Below are 21,318 nucleotides of genomic sequence, written 5' to 3' on the forward strand. Positions count from 1 at the left end.
AAAACTGCTCCAGCCCCAAAACTTTGCCCACAAGTGTCTGAGTGCAACATGTGGCACGCACAGAGTGTTATTGCATTGCTAAGACAACAAAATGGGAAGGATATTTAGTCTGCCATGCACTTCCTTCTGATAGTTGTAATCCTTGAAGTTCTCTTATGGTTGAGATCACAACCCTCAGAGCCCATGTCTAGCACAGATAAACAGCTTCCCTCTTCACTCCATCATCCTCTCCCTCACTCCTCCTGAGCTGCCAAAACAGGAAGCAAAGCTGCAATTACAAAAAAAAAAAAAAAACCGAAAAATGAATGTTGTTCCACCTCAATTTGTGTACAGGATATTAAAAATGTGACCAAAATTTGTAAGGTGGGCTTTGGGTTTTTAACTGTCCTGTTTCAACCTGTGCTTGCATGATAGTGCATGCCTTCTCATTAGCTGTACATTTGTCTCATTATAGGAACGGTGGCAGCCATCGCAGGTCTCCACCCGGGCCAGTGCATTATCAAAGTGAACGGTATTAATGTGAGCAAGGAAAGCCATGCGAGCGTCATCGCTCATGTCACTGCATGCAGGAAGTATCGGCGACCCTCACAGGTAAGGAGTGAAACATTAGAGGGCAGGCTGTTGGATTTTACCTAGGGTGACCATTACGGGTGTGACGATACACTCAGCTCACGAGACGAGTCAAGACACGATATTGGTTTCACGAGAACGAGACGGGACGGGTTTTAAGAAAACTACAATAACAAAATATGTGACTGGACCAACAAACATTTATGTAACCGAGTTGCACATGCATTTACCTCGCGAGACAGATTTTTAACACGACGAGAAATCTTGTCAAGTTTAATCTCGCGAGATATTGTGGCACGAGATCTCGTCACACCCCTAGTGACCATACTGTACGTCCGGTTTTACCCGGAGATGTCGTTTTTTCACGTCTTGTCCGGATCGTATGTCCGGATTTTAAAAACTCATGAAAATGTTTGGGTTTCCCTGGGACCCTGAATGCATCTTGGGAACAGTTAATATTTCCTCTATCAGAGAAGTTCCAGCAGTTTTTGAAAGCTAAGGAGGATCACGTAATTACATTTTTTTTACGCACACGTGACGGAATTATTAAAGATGACGAAATGTTCAGACACGCAGCAGAGAGAAGAGAAAGACTAAAGACCAAGATGGATTGGAAGACACCAAATACTGGTGGATTTAATGAAAAATTTTAAGCAGAAAGATGTTCCTGGATGATAAAAGCCTCCATGAAGGTTCAAAGAGGGGTTTGAAAACAAAGGAGCCACTGGGAGAAACTGAGAATGTAGTAGGTTAAAGGTGAAAGAAGCCCATTTTCTAGATGAATACTGTAAATGTTGTTCTGCTTTTCTGTAGCTAAACTTTTTAAACCTTATGGACAATAACAACTTATTTATCTACTATATTGTATTTTGCCTTTACAAGATAGATTCAAGAAAATGTGTACTGTTTGAGTATGCCGAGGTTGGCCCAAGTGTCCTCTTTTTTGAAAATCAAAATATGGCCTCCCTAACTTTTTATATGGAGTATATTTAATGTTGCAGGAGATTAAGTCTTCCAAAAGAGACAACAAATAGTAGTTTCTTGTGCAAATGAACATTAAAGCAGAACTTTTAGCTTCTGAACGGCTTGCTAACACATTTTTTATTGCTTTGACACCACATTTCCTTTACTTGGGTAACTAATTACACTGAAATGATAGTTTTGGCTCCTCTTGCGCTGACCCCTGACCTACTGGGGTGTGCCTGTTGTGTATGATTGGCAGAGTAGAGGAGGAGTGCAAAAAATATGAAGGTGGCTCAGACTCAGTGTTGGTGAGAGTCAGGGATAAAAGCGGAGAACAAGGCTTGTCTGTAGAGTTCACAGAATTTTAATGTGACAGTGGTTGATGGCATACAAGCCTAGGAATAAAGAGCAAGTCCAGTCCACCTGTTAAAGGTGGGAAAGAATGTAAATAGAAACCACTGGGTGAGCGTATGGTGCATATTAGTGTCGGGTGTTGTTGTAATTGAGCCCTGTTGGGACCTAAATCTTAATGATGACCCACAGTGTTACAGACTAAACGTCTGGTTCACATCAAGTCGGGGCAAAGAGAAACCACCCTTTTTTTCCTCGTTTTGTGTGTGTGTAAGTGGTGATGGTGAGGTTGTGTGTGCGACCACAGAAACAGTTGGAAGTTTCAGCCTCTAGCCTTGACTGAAAACCGAGGCCTGGGTGTGGAGCCCTTACAACTTAAACACGCACGCACGCACGCACGCACGCGCACACACACACACACACACACACACACGTGTGATTTAATGTAAAACATGAGTTTGATTCACCAGTTGGTGGTAATTAAAGGTTTCACATATAATGTTTTGGGACCATATCACACATTTCCATGGCATTTTTCCTGTTTAATGGGTGGCTGAGGGACTAGCATTGTGGCTAACGTCACACTTGCAATAGTGTTTTGCATGATTTCAGCACAACCATCCCAACTTTGTAAGTCATTTGTCAAATTGATAACAATAGTTGATTCTATTAATCCATATATTCAGCACATTTGCCAAGTCTGCAAAGACAGTTCTGCCCCTTAGGTGAATATAGTTGATGACCCCTACTATGCACAATCTGGACAAAGCCAGAAAAACATGCTGAACATAAACTTAAAAACACACAACTTTCATTTTGAAAATAAAGCTGCGGAAATCATGCAAGAAAAGATTGGTTTATATTGACAGTTTGTTGAGGATATTCACAACATGGAACCCACACTGTTTAAACTGTGCCACATAGTTTTTGTGAATTAGAAGAAGGAATCTCTGTGTTCATCTGCTTTTTCAGTTGTTATGATGCCAGAACCTTTTTAGTAAATGTTTTATTTAAATATTTATGCAGCAAGACACCGTTCGATGGGTCTACAACAGCAATGAGAGTGCACAGGAGGACAACCAGAAAACCATCCAGAACCCTACATCTTCAGAGAATGGTGAAGGCTTTGAGTGCAAAGTAGAAGGTGATTCCACACACGCATACACACACACACACACATGCAGATCCAATGAGTGTAACAATGCACAGACGCAAAAAGTGAAAGGAAATCATTTATCTTGGAAAAGACGTTTGTCTAAAGGTGTCTGGAGACGTAGCACAGACTCGTTCACAGGATAACAAAACCCATTCCCTCCATCAGTTAACAAGTGGAACATCTTGGGTTAAGAACAGTTTCCTCCTCTGGTTCATCTAATGACAGTGGCCCTGTACAGTATTTGGAAAGAAATTTCTTTTATAAAAAACAGCACTGAAAGCCAATATTTGGAAGAAGCATTTGCAACATCTTTTTGTTTTTACTTTTCTCCTAATATTAGCAAATATTATGTTATATTTCCCTAATTTCAGAGGTGATGGACAAATTCAACACAATAGCACTCATAGACGGGAAAAAGGAGCATGTAAGTCTGACAGTAGATAACGTGCACCTGGAATACGGAGTGGTGTACGAGTACGACAGCACGGCTGGCATCAAGTGTCACGTGCTGGAGAAGATGGTTGAGCCCAAAGGATTCTTCAGCCTCACTGCTAAGGTAGTTTATTGGTTTACTTATTGATACAGAGTTTTGTAGGATGAATTTGTGCGTTTTTGCTGCAGTGAGCTGCAACTAACTTTGTGCAGTTCATTGAAAAATAACAACGTCTGCAGCCTACAGTCTGAGGACGAGTACATTAGGCCTTAGTTCTAGATTGTTTCTGAATTTGAGTTTGTGTGCAACTGTCTGTTTTTGTGGGACTAAACTGACTGTCTTTGGAGAATAATTTTAATTTATAGTCTGCCAACATATAAGAGTTTATCTAAGCTCTAATTCTAACTACTGACAACTTTAGCTAATATAGCTTTAATTTATTTTTAGGTGATTTACCTACAAATTATTATTTTCTTACTTTAGCCCAGTGTTTTTCAACCTTGGGGTTGTAACCCCATGTGTGGTCACCTGAAATTTAAATGGGGTTGCCTGAAATGTTTTACCAGTTAAATTTAAAATTTAAAATGTAATTTTTTTTTAATTAAAACACACCATCTTAAACAACTGAATTCTATACTGTATAAATCTAATTCAAATAAAATGCTGTATAAAGAAAAGAAGGAAGAAAAACAGAAGGCAAAGACAAAAAGTACAATATGAAAATATCTGAGCTGGTGCATCTTACTTTGTGCATTAATCCTGTCTATTCTGTAATTGTAACACAGTTTCTGTTTTCTTACTCTTAAATTCTTTGGAAAGAAGGTTCCCTTAAAACGTGCTAGCAGACGTGCTGAAGTAGTAAACAAAATGAATTATGGTCATATTTCTCAATCAATAACAGCATGGTCTATGAATCCTTAGCTAATATCAAAAGCTCGACTCTACAACTAATTGCACGCTAAAGTCAAAAGTAAATCCGACTTAAGATTCATTCATAGTTTCCCGTTCCGCCAAAGGGAAGTGCTATTATTCTTATTGAAAACATCTGGCCCAGCAATCCATTTCATCCTATATATATTCGTAGTCCATAGTGAGGTTTTGATTTTTCTGTCTGGCCACATGGGTTTGTCCTTTGCAACCAACACTTCCTGCTTCTCATTTCCTACAGGCAGTTTTTCACTCACTTTGTGTTTAACGTCCTTCTCATATCTAATATAACATCAGAAAGAAGTATTATTCATACTTAAAAGTCATGTATCACAGTACTGGGCGCAGGACATACTCTGAGGCATTTGAGATGAAGTGCTGAACACATGGACCAAATGTGATTTCTGATTAATGAGAAGCATTGTTATTCCTATTCAAATATTCCAAAAAAAGGACTTAAAATGAAGTAGTGTTTGTATCTGTTGCTAATCTTTTGGGTTTGTCTGTCGTCTCTGTGTCCAAACATTTCAGCATGTCTTTGTCAATTTCCCTATTTTGTTTGTTTCTTTTGTTTCCACCAACGGGCTGGCACGACGTCTTTGTATTTTCTATTGTAGCTTGAAATCCTTCACATTGTTCTATGTTTGGCAGTTTTTTGTTTTTTTTTTGGTTTTCTTCACTTGGTTAGTTTGAACTTTGGGAGGCCTTTCTGTGTCTGTACATCATCTCTTTTCGTGCTTATACCCTTTCCGTGAGCAGATTCTGGAGGTGCTGGCGCGTAATGACGACCTGCTGGTGCAGATGTGTGGCAGACTGACCCACAGCTGTGACGTGATCCCAGAGGAGCTGCAGACCCGCCTCACTTCTATGTGTGGTGAGCGGGTGGAGCACATCAACCGCCGCATTAGCAACTACAGAAAGGTAACACTCAGTAGTCGGTGTTAAAATCAGGTTGGCGTTAGCTTTGTGTTTTTCTCAATATGTCACTTCACTTTTCATAACAAGAGAGAATAATTAATCAGTATAATGAATTCATGCTCTGTCTCTTCACTCACTACGTTCATATCAACAAGTCAAAGTCTGTTAAATCTGATCGAACTCCAAACACATCCATCAGGAATCTGCTGTGAAAAAATGTAAGAAAATAATTGATCTCTACCAACTTTTCCCTAAAAGCTCCAATTATTGGCTTTCCAGCTCGTCACTCACTTTCTAAGTACATTTTTACATTCATGCTGTTATCTACTAAGTTGGTTTTAATTACGTCTCAGCTGCTCACTGACTTTGCCAAAAGATTTCCATCACGTCTTTGTCCCATCTGTGAGCATGTGTCTGAAAGGCAAAACAACACAAGTGTGCGTGAGAGAGAGGAAAAGGCTCTGCCTTGGATTAATTACCAGTCACATATGAATATTTTCAGATAGAACATCTCATCAGGATTTTTGTGCTCACCCTTCCTTCACTGACATCAGGAGAGAATGTGGAGAGCACAGCAGGAAGACTAATTGGAAAAATAAAGTAAACTTAGGGGAACTTTATGCCTTGATACAACCTAAATAGTACTTGATTATCATGATTATGTCTCTAGAGTGTATATACTGACCATAAATTACATGCACCATCCACAGTGTGTCTCGGTTTACTTGTGAGTTGATGTCTTTGTAGTATTTCAATACAAATGAGCAAGAAAAGGAGAAAAAAAGCAAAGGTTGGGCCTTGTTAGAGCCCTTCATGTAACAACGACCCAAATTGTTATATATATATATATATATATATATATATATATATATTAAAAAATGATCATAAATATAGCACTTTGGTTTGCAGTAGCTGTTTTTGCACATACATTGGTCTTGGATGCACTGGGATGCCTTCGGCTGTGGGATAAAAGTCGTACTGGCACCACCCTTTCCATTTCCTACCTTGAATCTATCCTCCCTGTTCCCTTCCCCCTCACCTAGGTGTAACACTGCCCTCTTTTTTTATATCCTCCCTATAATAAAGTGTTTCTTTCCCTTCCTTAGGGAAGGGCTGGTGATGGTCACAATTATGCAATAAAATAAATGCATTTATTTAATTGCAATAACAAAACATGCATTGCTGTTTTAAAAATATTGCACCTCTTGTAGTGTTGACCACTGACAGCATGTGCAGACAAAGAGAGAGAGAAAAAAAAAGTAATAAAACCCAAAATGCAATATCTATACATCCATCCATTTTCTTCCGCTTATTCATTGCCAGGTCACGGGGCAGGGACCCAGAGCTCATGACCATAAGTGAGAGTAGGAACATAGATTGACCGGTAATTCGATAGCTCCCCTAATAGTGTAATAATTGTATTACATCATAGAGTTTTTTCCTACCTTCATTTATATATATTTTAAAAAAAAGGCAAAAAGTTTTTACGTTTTGGGCTCAGCCTCTTGTTGTTACATACAGTTTTAACATTTTTGATTGTTTTAAAGAAAATTTTAATAACAATTCGGGTCTTGTTACATTTTGGGTCATCGTTACAAAAAAATAATTAAAATAAAATAAATTAAAAAAATATATAAATATATATACATATATATATATTCAGCCATTAGTGTAAAAACAGGTTAGGCTAATCAGAGTCTACTATATAAGTGGACAGTAGTAGGGATGGGTTAGTGCTGTGTTTACCATGTAATGTCTTAAATGTGTTCTGCCTCGTGCCTTTAATAGACTGAGATGCCACACCACCCTTTATAACCAATCAGCTGAGAAATAGATAAGAAAAGAAATGCATGGAAGGATTTTCAGGAATGCATGTTTGTTCTGAACATATATTTACCTCATGCTAACTAGCGACACTCCTCATTAGGGGGAAACAGTGTGCAATGGCAGCAGGAGCCTTAGAGAAAAGGACACACACATTATTGCACAGCCTTGGTGATGAACAAATGCTTTATAGTGAAGTGCGGTCGTCAAAGTGATGAGGATGAGGCATGATTGGCATTATTATTTCATCCTCAGCTTTATCCATCTGACAGGATGCAGACACAGAGGTGGAGGGTTTAACTGCAACTTCTTCTGTTTTCTAATCTCTTACCTGATTTTTAGAGACACATTTAACAATGTGGGGAGCAAAGCACTAGTCTGACAAATCAGCCTCATGGATCAATAACTCCAATCATTTGCTTTATAAGAATATGTGAAAGGTTGAAATTGCCACTGGAAAGTTTGTTTTGATCTCCACTGTAAACATTCTGCTTATTGATGGGTGGAAAGGTTTTGCGCATTGCATTGTGGGCTGTGGAGTCCTGTAGACTAGTGGTTCTCAAACTGTTTTGGCTCAAGAACCCCTTTCTCTGATTTCTGAATACCCCCTTTTGTCAGACTACAACTATAGTGCATAATGATGAATTGAACGATAACGCACATTTTAAAGAATCTAATTCTGTAAATAAGCCGAAAGAAACAGCATTTAGTGCAGTGGTTCCCAACCTTTTTTGGACCGTGGCCCCATTTTGATATGAAGAACTTCTGGATATTTATTTTAACTGCATTTTAGTTTAACTAGATTTATTTTTAACAAAATAAAAGTATAGAAATGCAGTTTGAGATTGTGTTGTTTTATTTAAAAAAGATAAAAATAATTAAAACATGTAAAAAATCTATTTCAATTTTTCAGAAATTTCAGGCGACCCCATTTGAAATCCATGTGCCCCCACATGGGGTCACGACCCCAAGGTTGAAAAACTCTGAATAGAGTGTCTTCTGAATAGATTTATTTCTATAGTTTTTAGTTTCATGGTTTGGAACCAAGACTGACCCTTTATTTGTTAATTTTCCACTCTCTCTCTTTCTTAAGTACTCCCTGTAGTGCCATCGCATACCCCAAGGGGTACACGTACCCCCATTTGAGAAACACTGCTGTAGACTGCTGGATAGAAGTGTTTTTTCTTCATTCTTACTGTGATTTCTTGTGTTTGACCCTAAAAACTCTGCCATTGTCATTTTCCAACATATTTCTGGTGTTTAAATGGACTGAAAGTTGAGGAAAATCAATAAAAGATGTTTATTTTTGGGTTCACGCAAAAGATCCGACTCTGGACGAAATTGAATGTTTCGCGGAGTGAGGTGACATTTCAGGGAATACCGGGAACGAAATAGTACAAAAGTGGTGTCGTGCGAATAACTTTCCTCCTTTTTTGGTGACGAAACACTAGAAATGAACATGTAGTAGTGTACAGTACATCTCTGACATTAACCTGTTTGTATCAGTTCTCCAGGGTACTGAAAAACAGGGCCTGGCCCACCTTCAAACAAGCAAAGGCCAAAGTGTCTCCACTCCACAGCAGTGACTTCTGCCCCACAAACTGTCATGTTAACGTAATGGAAGTCTCCTACCCCAAGACGACCACCTCCCTGGGCAGTGCTTTTGGTGTGCAGCTGGACAACAGGAAGAACACTTTAGAGAGAGGAGGACGCAGCAGTGCGGAGCACGGTCAGTGTGGACGCCCTACACTGAAATCACATCAGCACCCGGACGTAATACAAATGTATTTAATCTCATCTGTTATGGTAATTTTCAGGTAAACTTAATGAAATGGTGAATGTGCATCACACCATCACTACTATGGCTGCACCATCAGGTCATAGTCTGGGCCGCACCGAGGGCCACGGCCTTCGTTTCCTGCTCCGAGAGGAAGATTTGCTCACCCTGGACGCATACCAGAAACTTCTCTATAAACTCACAGCTGTCGTAAAAGAAATGGAGACGCACGGGGGCCATATTCATGAGTGAGTGACATCGTTTAGATTAGTACTTCTTAAAAAGTTCTGAGCTAAAGTGTTGCATATTTATAGAATGATAATCTAATCTAATCTAATCTAATCTAATCTGTTTTAGTATCTACTTTTCACTTGTGAGACATGGGTTTGTTTTCAGCTTTCTTTTACGTCAGGAACATTTTCTCAGTTTGCAACTTTTTTAACACGTAAAGACTGTGTAAAGCAAATTATGACATTTACTTCTAAACACATTAAATAGGTCATAAATGTATTCCCTCAAAACATGTACAAAGCCATTCAACCATTAGAATGTAATTGTAGAGCTAGGCTTCAAAAACTACAATTCAAATTTCTGTGTTCAGGATTTAATAGGCGGGTCAGAAATCATAGTCGCATTACGTAACGGAGCCTCGTTTGCATAAACCCGACCCTGCTGCTGAAGCACACCAAACTTCCACGGCCTCCAGCGGGCGCAACTCGGCCCCTATCCGAAAACAAAACCACATATTCGGACTCTGAGGAAAAAAACGCGTCCCCTGGTGCCACATTTTTTTTATGAAATTAGCACTTTTTTTGCACTGCAATTCATTTATTTCTTCACCTCTAGCGGGTGCAGTTCTGACTCATTTTTTGATTTTTCCTCAGTTTTTTGGTCTTTTACACTGCTCTCTTTCATAGGGTTTGAGTTAATACACAGAGGCGGCGCCTTCCTTCCCACGCGTGGGCGTCGTTCCAGCGCCTCTAACTGACACGCCCCCAGCTTTAAGAGCAGAGAGCAGTTCTTGTTTTTCCATGATTTTGAGACCTAATTTTATATATTTAGCGATTTTTTTTCATCTTTCAAATTTGGCTCAGTGTGGTCAATAGCACGTTTCTGTGGCGTGACAAACTCATAACACAAATTTATTTCTGCTTTACACAGACATTAAATTGAGCTCAGGGTTACCAACCAGAGTGTTTCTGTGTGTGTATACAATATAGTTATTCATCGCTAACATTGGTATTCTGCGTGGCAGCCATGTGCTTATTGTTTGAAAGCTCACGAGGCTGCTAAGAGGAAATAGGAAATAAAAGCTGCCTTGATTGTTCGCCCTAGCAGCTAAAGGAAATGTAATCTCAAAGCAATCGGATGTGATTAGGTCAGGTTCTCTCTGGAAAAGTCATTTAGCAACAGTGGAGCTCTGATTATTGTCATCACATAGTTCAGCTTCTTTTTTTAAAGTTAAAATTTTCCTTCTTGTTAAACGTTGATTTGAATTTTTGCTACACATTTCTTCCAATCATCAGGCATTCTTTAAATTAGCATAGCTTCATTAGCAAACAAGATGCCAGGTCTCAGTCTTCATGACTCAGAATGGATAAAATTCTTTCTTTGACAATTAACGAAGTTGCCCCCACGCGTGTAAGACACCCTGGACAAGGTGAAAATGACCTTTACCATCTGCTGTCAGGTCATAAAAAGCACACTATGATGGTCGCTCCAGGAGCTTGTTAAAGGTGAGAATAAGGAGGAGTGTTTTAATTAAAAGTACAACTGATAAGTTGCTCATAGGTGTCTCAGTGTGTTGCTTTGACCCCTGTAGGTGTGCTGATTGTTCTGTCAGTTTTCACATTGATTTTAAAATCCGACTACTTAGACCCTCTGGTACTACTCCTTTAACTGTTCCAAAGAGCAAAAGTAAAACGTTTGGAGACTCCACTTTAAGACGCAACATATTTATTCAGTATGTACAGAATATATACTATTTATTCAGTCTGGCTTTTGTGTAGTGCTTTATGTTTTTTTTAAATATATATATTTTTAATTCTAATTTTAATGTTTTCTTCTTTAAAAATGGTTCCCTTCTCTGCTGTGTTTTTATTTCCGGCTCTTTCTCATTTTATCATCTTGTTAATTATTTTACTCCATTTCTTCTGTGTGCATTAGTCTCTAAACCTTTTTATCATTTTTAACTTTTGTCAATCACATCAGCAAATTTCTGTGAAGCATTTTGATTTACAATTGAGTTTGTAAGAAAGGTGATATATATATATATAGAAAAATGTTTGATTGATTGATTAGATTAATTTGAATATCGATCGACCTCCTGACTGGCTGGTAATGCGGCATCAATGCTCCATCTTTTCTTTTTCTCTTGACATTTCCACTATTATCAGAATCTCTTCATACACTGGGTGTGACTATGTTGACTTCAAAGTTATATAATAAAAAAACTAAGTGGCTATTTAGGACATTACGTCAAACACAAGAGTTTCCTGTTCCCATCGTCCAAAGAGGAAATCAAGAGTACATTGGTAACAGAATAGAAAATAGATGGAAATACACTGGTGGAATTTAGGAAAAGAAAGCAAGCAGATATAGCACAACGTTACATAACGTCTTGGCCGACCATCGAGGAATTATTTTTTTTTCAACGCCATGACCCATGAGCTTTTGTCTCATCCTCAGAGAAGGGGTCACATGTTTGCATACATTTCTACTTAATATCAGATCTGAATTCCTTCCTTCCAGGATTAAATTCCATCTCTTGTTTCTTTTCCTTTTTTTTAGTTTTAGTTTCTGGACTGCTCAGTATTCACAGGATTCTGGCAGAGAACACGTTTGGAGCTAAAAGGTCCTTTGACTTATTGATCCTGCTTTAGTTTAAATTTTGATGCAAATGTTCTAGCATGCAGAGTTCTGTAGTGTCTGCGATGAACGTGATTGAAGTCAGATGGTTTAATGTGTCAAAGTACGGTAGATGAATATGGGGCGCCAATTGTAAAGTTGCGCATGATAAAATAAACAGCAACTTTTTGCAACATTTAGCAACAAACCACGTTTAAAAAACATGTATGAATATTTTTTCTGTTACTTTTGACCAGATTTACAGCAGTATTTGTGAAATTTATTTTCCCGTAAAAATATAATGTCAATGTTAAAACTAAATCAAAATGTTAAATATAAATCTAAATGTCACGGCTGAAACTAAATACAGTATTTAGCCAATATGCAAATTCACCGGTAGTACTAAAAATAAAAGCTCATTCCGGTGAATTTACATATTAGCTAAATATTTAGTTTCAGCTGTGACATTTACACTTAATATTTAACATTTAGATTCAACATTTAGATTTAGATTTAATATTTAGATTTAATATTTAACATTAGATTTAAACATTTAGATTGAGATTTAACATTTACCTTTAACATTTAATATTTAACATTTACATTTAATATTTAACATTTACACTTAACATTTAACATTTAGATTCAACATTTAGATTTAGATTTAATATTTAGATTTAACATTTAGATTGGGATTTAATATTTAACATTTAGATATAATATTTAACATTTAAATTTAACATTGACATTTTACAATCGGCACCCGCAGATGAGCGATTAGTTTTTCGGTACATTTTGTGTATGTTCAGGTGTTTTTGTCTTTTCGAGCTCATTTTCTGATTTGAACTTTGTTAATCCTTATTTCTCTCTCTAATAGTTTTTGCAATGAAGCAAAAAAAAAAAAATCAGCACCTCTTTATTACCAACAGCCAATCACAGAGCCTGAATAGCGTCTCAGGATGGAATGCCACTGCATTGTGGCTGGGCATTGTGGTGGCTCCTGAAGCGGACAGTAATGAGGGTATCTTTGTGGCCACGTCAACCAGTGAATGAGTAGAAAGGGGGTCAGCGATGTGAGGAAAGGAGGGTGAATGCAGAAAAGTGCCATTAAACTCAGTCCCATTAGACCAACATGCAGGAGACAGGTTGTTTATTTGGTTCCAGCTCTGACTGGCCTCTGGCATCCCCTTTTTTAAGCCTCTGCTGAAATTTCTCAAAGGCCTTTGCTATGACACAATGGAAAAACGCGAGTAGACTCAGATTAAAACTGAAGTCTGAAATGTAGGCCGGCATTGTGTGTCAAACGGTGTTTCTGTGTAAGGGGGGAAAAAAACAGGTCTAAGTTAAGAATTTATTAGGATAGGGCTTTAAATGCTGCCATGTGTTGTTGCAACTGTGAAAATATCCGCCCTGGCCTCTTCCTGCTCCTCTGATAGCAACCTGAAGGAAAACAAACTGTAGCTGTATCGGTGAAAGGGAAGCTGATCTGTACAGCTGGGTTGACACAGCTGCACCTTTTCGACACGTTTGAACCTATTAAATCAAAGTGGATCTGAACACAAACAAAGAGCTTTTATTTGTCCTGCTTATCTACATACGTGTGGGATATGTGGAGCAAAAAAAGAAAAAGGTTTTTAGTACCATGGATGAATTAATATTTCTCTTTTTTCTTTTTTTCTCAGCTTACTATCCTCCATCACATACCCTCCCACATCAGAGGTGAGGGCTCCTGAGAGCTACATTTCTGCAGAGAGCGAAGGAGAGAGAAGTGAAAAGAACGGGAAGAAGGTGTGTTTTAATGTAGCCGGAGATGAGCAGGAGGACTCTGGTCACGACACCATCAGCAACAGAGATTCATACAGGTAAAAAAAACATCAAAGTTATCAATGTGGAATATCTAACTATTACTAAAACAATGCTTTAAAAAGGGGGTCACCAACAAGGTCAACGTGGGCCCCATTAGCCTCCATGGACCATGTGAGAAGTCACCAGTTAACTCCATCTAAATTCTGATTTACCGGGTTTTAAAATTTAAATTACTAAGATGAACTCAGATGATAGTTGTCGTCAGAGCCTTAGTAGTCAAACTAATGTTTTTTTGTTTTTTAAAGGTCCCATATCATGCTATTTTTCACTCATCTCCATTCGTGCTAAGAACTCTAAAAACATAGTATTTGAGGTTTATTTTCCCAACTCGCCTGTTTTCCAGAGTTTTCGCCTCTGAAAAGTCACTTTCTGAGCAACTCTACACAAACAGGCTGATTTTCATCCTACTTATGCGTATTCATGAGTGGGCGTGTCTATAGACGGGACACTGACTTCCTCCTCCCCGCACGGTGACGTAGGGCCAGAGGATGGCCCGCCCTCCTCCCACCCACTCCGGAGCTGAGCTCATGCTGCTTTATAAACACGAGACAGAGCGTGGGGGCGGGGCATTCACCAGTACATACATAGACTGTAGAAAATACATACATAGCACTGTGTGAAGGACGCTGAAATGCTCACCTTCGTGGGCGTGTCTGTTTACATGTCAATCACGGCAGAGAGCTTCCTGCAGGCGTGGCTTCTCCAGCTCAGTGCCACGTAAAGTTCGTCATCAAAGTGGGAACGTGTCATCAAATTGGAGCGAGGTGTTTGGAATCAATGAAAAAAACACTTTGGACATGTGTATGAAGTCCTAATAGCACTTCATGATGTTTAAAGCACAGAAAAGTTGATTTAGCGTAACATGGGCCCTTTAAATTAACCATCTTTAAATGTTTTACATTCACTGAAACATTGAAACAAATGTGTCCAAATATTGCAGATAGGATTTTATTAAAGATTCTGCAGATTTAGTGTTTAGATTGTGACGGTTTTTAAATTTTTTCAAATAAATAAAAAAAAGAGAGGACATTTTATAAAATCTTGCATAACTGTTAAATTGAAGGAATATGTTTCGGTTAGTAAAAGAGTAGTTTGTGGCTAGTAAAATAGGAACATGATGATTCCCTATGACATGTTTCATAAGTGGTAATGTGAGAATGAAACAATGGCATAAAAATAAAAGAAATAAAGTGTTACATGTTGAAACTGAAGTATTTTCTAACCTTTTATGGAGACGCAAAGTCTTTCTTCATTATCCTTCTAGATAAGTAAAGTGAAACTGGGTAATTGTAGTAGTATTTCTGTGTTTATCCAACTGGTAGCCCTTTGGACTATTCAGTAACAGTTTCAGAAAGGCTGGTGACCCCTGCTTTAAAACACTATCACTGAGATTGAAATAGCCAAAATGAAACATTTTGAGAGATTTTAACTCTGAGAAATGTACATTTCCAGTGACTGTAACAGCAACAGGAACTCCATCGCCTCCTTCACCAGTATCTGCAGCAGCCACTGCAGCTCCTACATGCACAGCGACGAGATGGACTCAGGTACACAAAACATGAAGCCTTTATTTTTGTAATTCAAATTTATATTGGAAACAGATGGTACAAATATAAAATGACATAACATTTTTCAGTCCCAAGTTTTTAAACATGTATACAGTATTAACAAAACCACATACAGTATATGCATACATAGTTGTATAATAATGAACAAAGAAATCAACATAAACAACATTGTTCCAATTTTTCAGTACATTACGGATACATTGGTGCTGAAATAAACCATCTACATGGTCTCATAAACTTTATGAATTTGTCATGTTCTAATATTACAGTATATGTAAGTTTGTCCATTACATATACAGTATATCTTGAACAATACAAATCCAGTGACTGATAGTGGGAATGTTGTCACAAAGCCATTTTCTGGTAATCGATTTCTGTGCAGCAGCAAATATTTCGGTCTCTTTAAACATGTAGACTCGTATATTTACAATAATTTATTGTCCCCCCCCATTTTCAATTACTCAGCTCATATTGCAAAAGCAGATAACTCCGTTTTGATTAATTTTCACAACTTGGTTCAGGTGATATGAGTCAAAATATAGTTGAGTGGCTTTGACCAAGTAGAGCATATCACCTCTATTTGTTTTCATAGTTATGTAATAAGAATAAATGCATTAGTGTCATTGCAATAATAAAACATGCATAGCTGTTGTAAAAAGATTGTTTTGACCTTCAACAGCATGTGCAGAGAAGGTAAAAAACAACAACAACAAAGAATTAGCCGCACTACTTTGGTTTGCCTCGTATCACCTCAACTAAATTATGAAAAACTGAACTCTTCACACATTCATCATAAAAACACGGCATCAATATTTACGGTTTGTGTTCATTGTGTAACTCTCTGTCGCTGCATTTAAATGAATTTTGCATTATTTTTTATCTAGGTTGAATGAGATGAATACAGTTAAAGCAGTTGAATAACTGAATGAACTGGTGGTGTATTACACAGTTTATATAATACTGTTTATAGTGAGTGCTGGTGTTATTGCTTTGTAGATATAGATTAACATGGGTTCTTTCACAGGGGATGAGCTGCACTCCAGTGTTTGGCTGTCACATGATAAGCAGAAGAAACTTCACAGCTTCCTTGAGCATCTTTTTAGTCAGGTGGGTGATGAAGAACTTCTAAATATGTGGCAGATTAAAAACAACTTATAGTAGGTCATTGACACGTGTTTGCACTAACTATAGGAGGCTTAATGCGTCCTTGTCCACTGAAACAAACAGAATAAACTAAAACTTTCTGTTGTACTTTTTATCCTGTTTCCACTTCCATTTGTTTGACTTAATCTGTAATCCAGGCCTAATCCCTCCGCATTGTTGTCAGACGTCTTTGCTAATAGATTTCAAAGCGACTCTCTGGTATTGTGTGCGTGTGTGCATGTGCACAGGGACAGGTGTTGGTTAAATCTGGGCTCAGTGAGCAGAAAGAACAGCAGCAAATGTTCAAGCTTGACTTTTGTGTGTTTCCCTCAGATGGAAACTATCACCAGCATGCTGAGAGGGGCAGTGGTGGCACGAATGTTCGAGCAGACAAAATGTTTCACACCTGGAAGGGGATTACAAGGTAATACATGATGGATGGACAGCGTGCAGTTCTGATTTTGCAGTTTTTATTCACATCTTGCAAAACTAGGGGTTAAAATTTGAATTTTTCTGGTGAAATGTAACAGATTAACCCTATTTATGTTTTTTCAATACATAAATGTTTAATTTCACTCAACTTTTTGTCTATTTTTGCACATGATCACCTTCAAAATAACATGTTGAATGTTCTTAGTAATGACTCGTTGGTTCTCCATTCTTCGCAGACTTGTGTAGTCGTATTTATTTGTGTAAAACAGTTTCAGCTTGCCATGAAAATACATCAATAATTATTTGTTACCTGTCAAATTCAAATTGAAAGAACTTTATTTTTCCATTGTAAGTGCTATAAACAGAGCATAAAATGCTATATAGACCACATACTGTACATATACATACACATGACATATCTCACATACTATAAATGGCAGATAAAAGTATTTTCCTAAAAAAAAAAAACAGCAACATGCAGTATTCAATATTTGAAGTGGTTAAAATGGCTCGACTTAATTAAAAAAAAAAAAAAAAAACGTAGGCTGGTGGGGATGGATGTTTACAGAATTTGTAACTTTATGAGTAACTGATGCTCTTTTTTTCCATTTAAGTTATTAAAGTTTTTATTAGTTCATGAAAAGTTTTAAATTTCAGGCAGAATTGTAGAAAGAAGAAAAGGGAAAAATCTAGTCGACAGTCGAAACATGTCAGGAGATAAAAAATTTAAAATTTGAATTTTTCTCGTGAAATGTATCAGATTAACTAAACAATATGTTTTTGCAAAACGTAATTGTTTAATTTCACTCAACCTTTTGTCTATTTTTGCACATGATCACCTTCAAAATAACATGTTAAATGTTCTTAGTAATGACTTGTTGGTTCACCACAAAAAAACCAGAGCTCTATAATCCATTCACCATTCTTGTGAGGGGGGGGGGGCGGAACCCAGTGGAGGTCTGATAGTATCCTATATTTAGCTCATTTTATTCACTGAATGTGAACCCAAATTAAAATAGCGTGCTCTAAAAACACCCCAACTCGTTTGGCACACACACTCCAGCCGTCCTCAATATGTATGAACTTGAAATAGTCCATGTTTGTTTATTAAAGGCTTTTTTCCTCGTGTGCGCCCGCGTGTGTATGTGTGCATTAGTGTGTGCATCAATGCCCTCAGGAGGGACGTACAGCCTTGATCGGCGCTGATCCATCTCCACTGCAGTAATGTGTTTGATAACAGAGCAAAATGGGATTATCCAACAAGTAGAGCAATCCTCCATCTGATCTCACACTCACTGTGAAGCTCCAGGACGTGCACACTGTCCTGCATCTGTTCTTTTTTCTGAGTTCACTTTTTAACAGGCTGATTTATCTAGTTCATAGTGTGCTGCCAAGGTTTTGCACTCATGGAAAGACTCGATGGTCTAGAAATAGTTTCAGCTTGCCATGAAAATACATAAATAATTATTTGTTACCTGGTAAATTCAAATTCAAACTGAAGGAATTTTAGTTTTCCATTGTAAGTCCTATAAACAATGCATAAAATGCTGTAAAGACCACATACATATACGAACACATGATATATCTCACATACCATAAATGTCAGATAAAAAGCTCTGAAAAATGATCTTCTTAAAAAAAACAGTATTCAATGTTTGAAGTGGTTAAAAAACTTGACTTAATTTTTTAAAAAAACAAAAAAACATAGATATATATAGATATATATATATCTATAGATAGATATTTACAGAATTTGTAACTTTACGAGTGACTGATGCTCTTTATTTCCGTTTGCAAAGTTATTAAAGTTTTATTAGTTCATGAAAAATTTAAAATGAGTATTTCATGCAGAATTGTTGAAAGAAGAAAAAGGAAAAATCTTCTCCAACAAAGAGTTGACAGTCGAAAACATGTCAGGAGGTAAGAAAAATCCTGAAAAACCTTGTGTGAATAAACAAAAACCTCAACTTAACAAAAGGAAAAATAAGGTATGAGATCAAATTTTGCGCTAAACTACAACCATTTATGGAATTATTTGTGTGGCAACATGATTATTTACACAAAACAGATTTAATTCCCAAACTTTAATTGAGGAGTAATCATGCATCTTGAATTGGGGTCAGAGTTCTCTTTTATTTCTCTTATAAATCTTACAAAGCAGGGCAAACATTTACTGATATATTGCAGATTTTAGTTGAAGATAGATAAAAATTGTGTCTGCCAGCTTTATGCGTGCAATGTCTCGCTTCAATTCAGTCACATTTCTAACATGTTCAATGTGTGCTTTCAAGAGTTCCTGCAGGAAATGGAGCCCAGGGTTAACTGCACCAAGAAGCTGCGTCTGCACGTCAAACAGGATCCTTGGAATCTCCCCAGCAGCATTCAGGCACTCACACAAACCGTCTCCAAATATGTCGAAGGTCAGTACATGTGTACCTAAATCATCACAAACTTCACCAAGTTGGAATTCTGTATCTTTCCAACTAAATATTTATCACATCTTATTCAATGAACGCAGTCACCACCAATTACTGCGTCTGTTTAAAATTTGAATTAATAACCATCTTGTGATTCATACATTTCCGAAGCTGGAGATGAAAACTAGCAGCAGGCACTTTCTTTTCTACCTACAACTCAGGTTTTTTTAATATATATATATATCTGTCGGCAGTGTGTTTTTAATTTGTTGGCACACAGTCATGTGTGGAGGCTACATGAGACTCCTGAGAAAAGTCAGCTGAGGGTCATGAGTGGAAATGTACAAATAGGCAAAGTTAATATGGTTTGCATTTTACTCCTTTTTATATTTCTCCACTGCAGCGTTTTAATACAATTCTGCCTCTTGCTAAGTTACTCACAGCTATGAAGGAACAATAAGCACATTTAGATTAGTTTTTATCTCCGCCCGTGGCTGGTTTTTTTTACGACATTGTGTGTTTTATATGTAGAGATTAACAGCTGTCGAGCTGCGATAGAGCAAGTTTTACCGTGTTGTCATATCTACGACTTTGCTGGATTCACTTTGTGGTTTAGGTCATAGTTGTGCACTGTGGGGGTGGGGTTGAGGGGTGGGGGGCAGCTGTGTGTGATTTGATACAGAGTTAATTGTTTCCTCACTGGATTGCTCTTTGTTTTTTTTCAGAGGTGAAGGCTCGACTACTTTTGCTGTTACTGCAATACACAGGTCTGTCTCTTTTTTTGTTTTTTTTCTGACACCACATTAAAAAAAAGATTTTTAGTAAGAGTGTAAGAAAAAATTGATTTGGCGATATATATCGCCATATTTCACCGCACAATTATTGTATTGATCCAAAAAAAATGTCACAAATCGAATCTTTTAATCATGTTTTTAACCAAAAAAACATATGCTATTATATTATATTCATATGCATATGCATAGCACGTAAACGCCCAGTCAATAGGTGTCAGGGAACACACCATAAGACCTTGTTAAACTACCTCACTTCTCAATGCATTTTAGCTTGGAAGTTGATGACACTTTTATTTTCATAAAACAACTTTTTTTTTTTTTTTTTAAACTTAACAGAATCACAATCTGTTGTAGAAGGAAAAGTGAAACTTTTGTGGAAATCGTAATTTGACAGTTTGGTAAACTTACCACTTTTTTATGTTGGTATTTGAATTACAGTTAGTTACCATTTGCTATTTCTCGCAAGTTTAAAAGAAATGAAATAAATTGTATTTTATACCATTTTGTACTTGTGAAGGTGAAATTTGTATTTATTGATATTACAATATATCGTAGTGTGTGCAAATCGTGAATCGTATCGTCAGATTCATGGCAATGGACACCCCTAGTTTTAAAGGTGCCGTTTAAAACAAAATGTTAAAGTTTTGTCAAGGATTTTATTTTATTTTATTTTTTTCTTTCTAGACTCAGAGATCCAGTTGCGTCGAGATATGGTTTTCTGCCAATCTCTGGTTACTGCAGTTTGTGCTTTTTCTGAGCATCTGCTGGCTGTCCTCAACCAGGTAAAACCATCACGTTAAAGGGAAACTGTGACGCACACATTACCTTCATCACTTTTATGTGTTTTCACTCACAGGTTCATAATGCAGGTCAAGACCTGGAGCAGGACAACCCAGACTCTGTGGACATTCAGGAGGCCAGTCGGCAGTGGCTGGAGCAGATTGCCAGTGTCGGACTTCTCTTCCACTTCCAGTCCCTTCTCTCTCCTAATCTGGTGAGCAACTATATGTCACGTCTCCTCAGTAAACCACCAATAAATGTGAACTGGATGGTTTTTTCTAAAATGTATAGAAAAACAATCAATTTGTTGTTGTTGTGCTGAGGCAAAAGCCCATTCCTTAGATATTTAACACTTAATATTACAATATTACCTGCACTACTCGTATATATGTTCATATCCATCCTTGTACTATTTTAACAACTAAGCTATCAAAAAATTCAGAAAGTTCCCGAGATTTATGCTTGTACTTTCATAATCAATAACTTTACACTTTTTGACTTATTACATTTTTTCTTTCCCATTCATTTATATTGGAAATTTTAGCTTTTTCA

At 37.4% G+C, this 21,318-nt stretch overlaps 1 protein-coding gene across 6 annotated transcripts in view; it reads left to right on the forward strand.

Annotated features, from left to right (window-relative positions):
• Nucleotides 1-21,318, forward strand: part of prex2 (phosphatidylinositol-3,4,5-trisphosphate-dependent Rac exchange factor 2) — a 126,259-nt gene that overhangs the window by 75,593 nt on the left and 29,348 nt on the right. For all 6 annotated transcript variants that reach the window (XM_028434254.1, XM_028434253.1, XM_028434255.1 and 3 more), the window contains 14 exons: nucleotides 455-591; nucleotides 2,911-3,028; nucleotides 3,412-3,596; nucleotides 5,160-5,321; nucleotides 8,649-8,871; nucleotides 8,960-9,167; nucleotides 13,449-13,628; nucleotides 15,085-15,179; nucleotides 16,225-16,307; nucleotides 16,677-16,767; nucleotides 19,067-19,195; nucleotides 19,918-19,959; nucleotides 20,671-20,768; nucleotides 20,843-20,980. In XM_028434254.1, the coding sequence (XP_028290055.1) occupies nucleotides 455-591; nucleotides 2,911-3,028; nucleotides 3,412-3,596; nucleotides 5,160-5,321; nucleotides 8,649-8,871; nucleotides 8,960-9,167; nucleotides 13,449-13,628; nucleotides 15,085-15,179; nucleotides 16,225-16,307; nucleotides 16,677-16,767; nucleotides 19,067-19,195; nucleotides 19,918-19,959; nucleotides 20,671-20,768; nucleotides 20,843-20,980 (1,889 nt within the window). The remainder of the gene's footprint in view (nucleotides 1-454; nucleotides 592-2,910; nucleotides 3,029-3,411; nucleotides 3,597-5,159; nucleotides 5,322-8,648; nucleotides 8,872-8,959; nucleotides 9,168-13,448; nucleotides 13,629-15,084; nucleotides 15,180-16,224; nucleotides 16,308-16,676; nucleotides 16,768-19,066; nucleotides 19,196-19,917; nucleotides 19,960-20,670; nucleotides 20,769-20,842; nucleotides 20,981-21,318) is intronic.

This window comes from Gouania willdenowi, chromosome 20 (genome assembly GCF_900634775.1).
Source record: "Gouania willdenowi chromosome 20, fGouWil2.1, whole genome shotgun sequence".
NCBI classification, from domain to species: Eukaryota; Metazoa; Chordata; class Actinopteri; order Blenniiformes; family Gobiesocidae; genus Gouania; species Gouania willdenowi.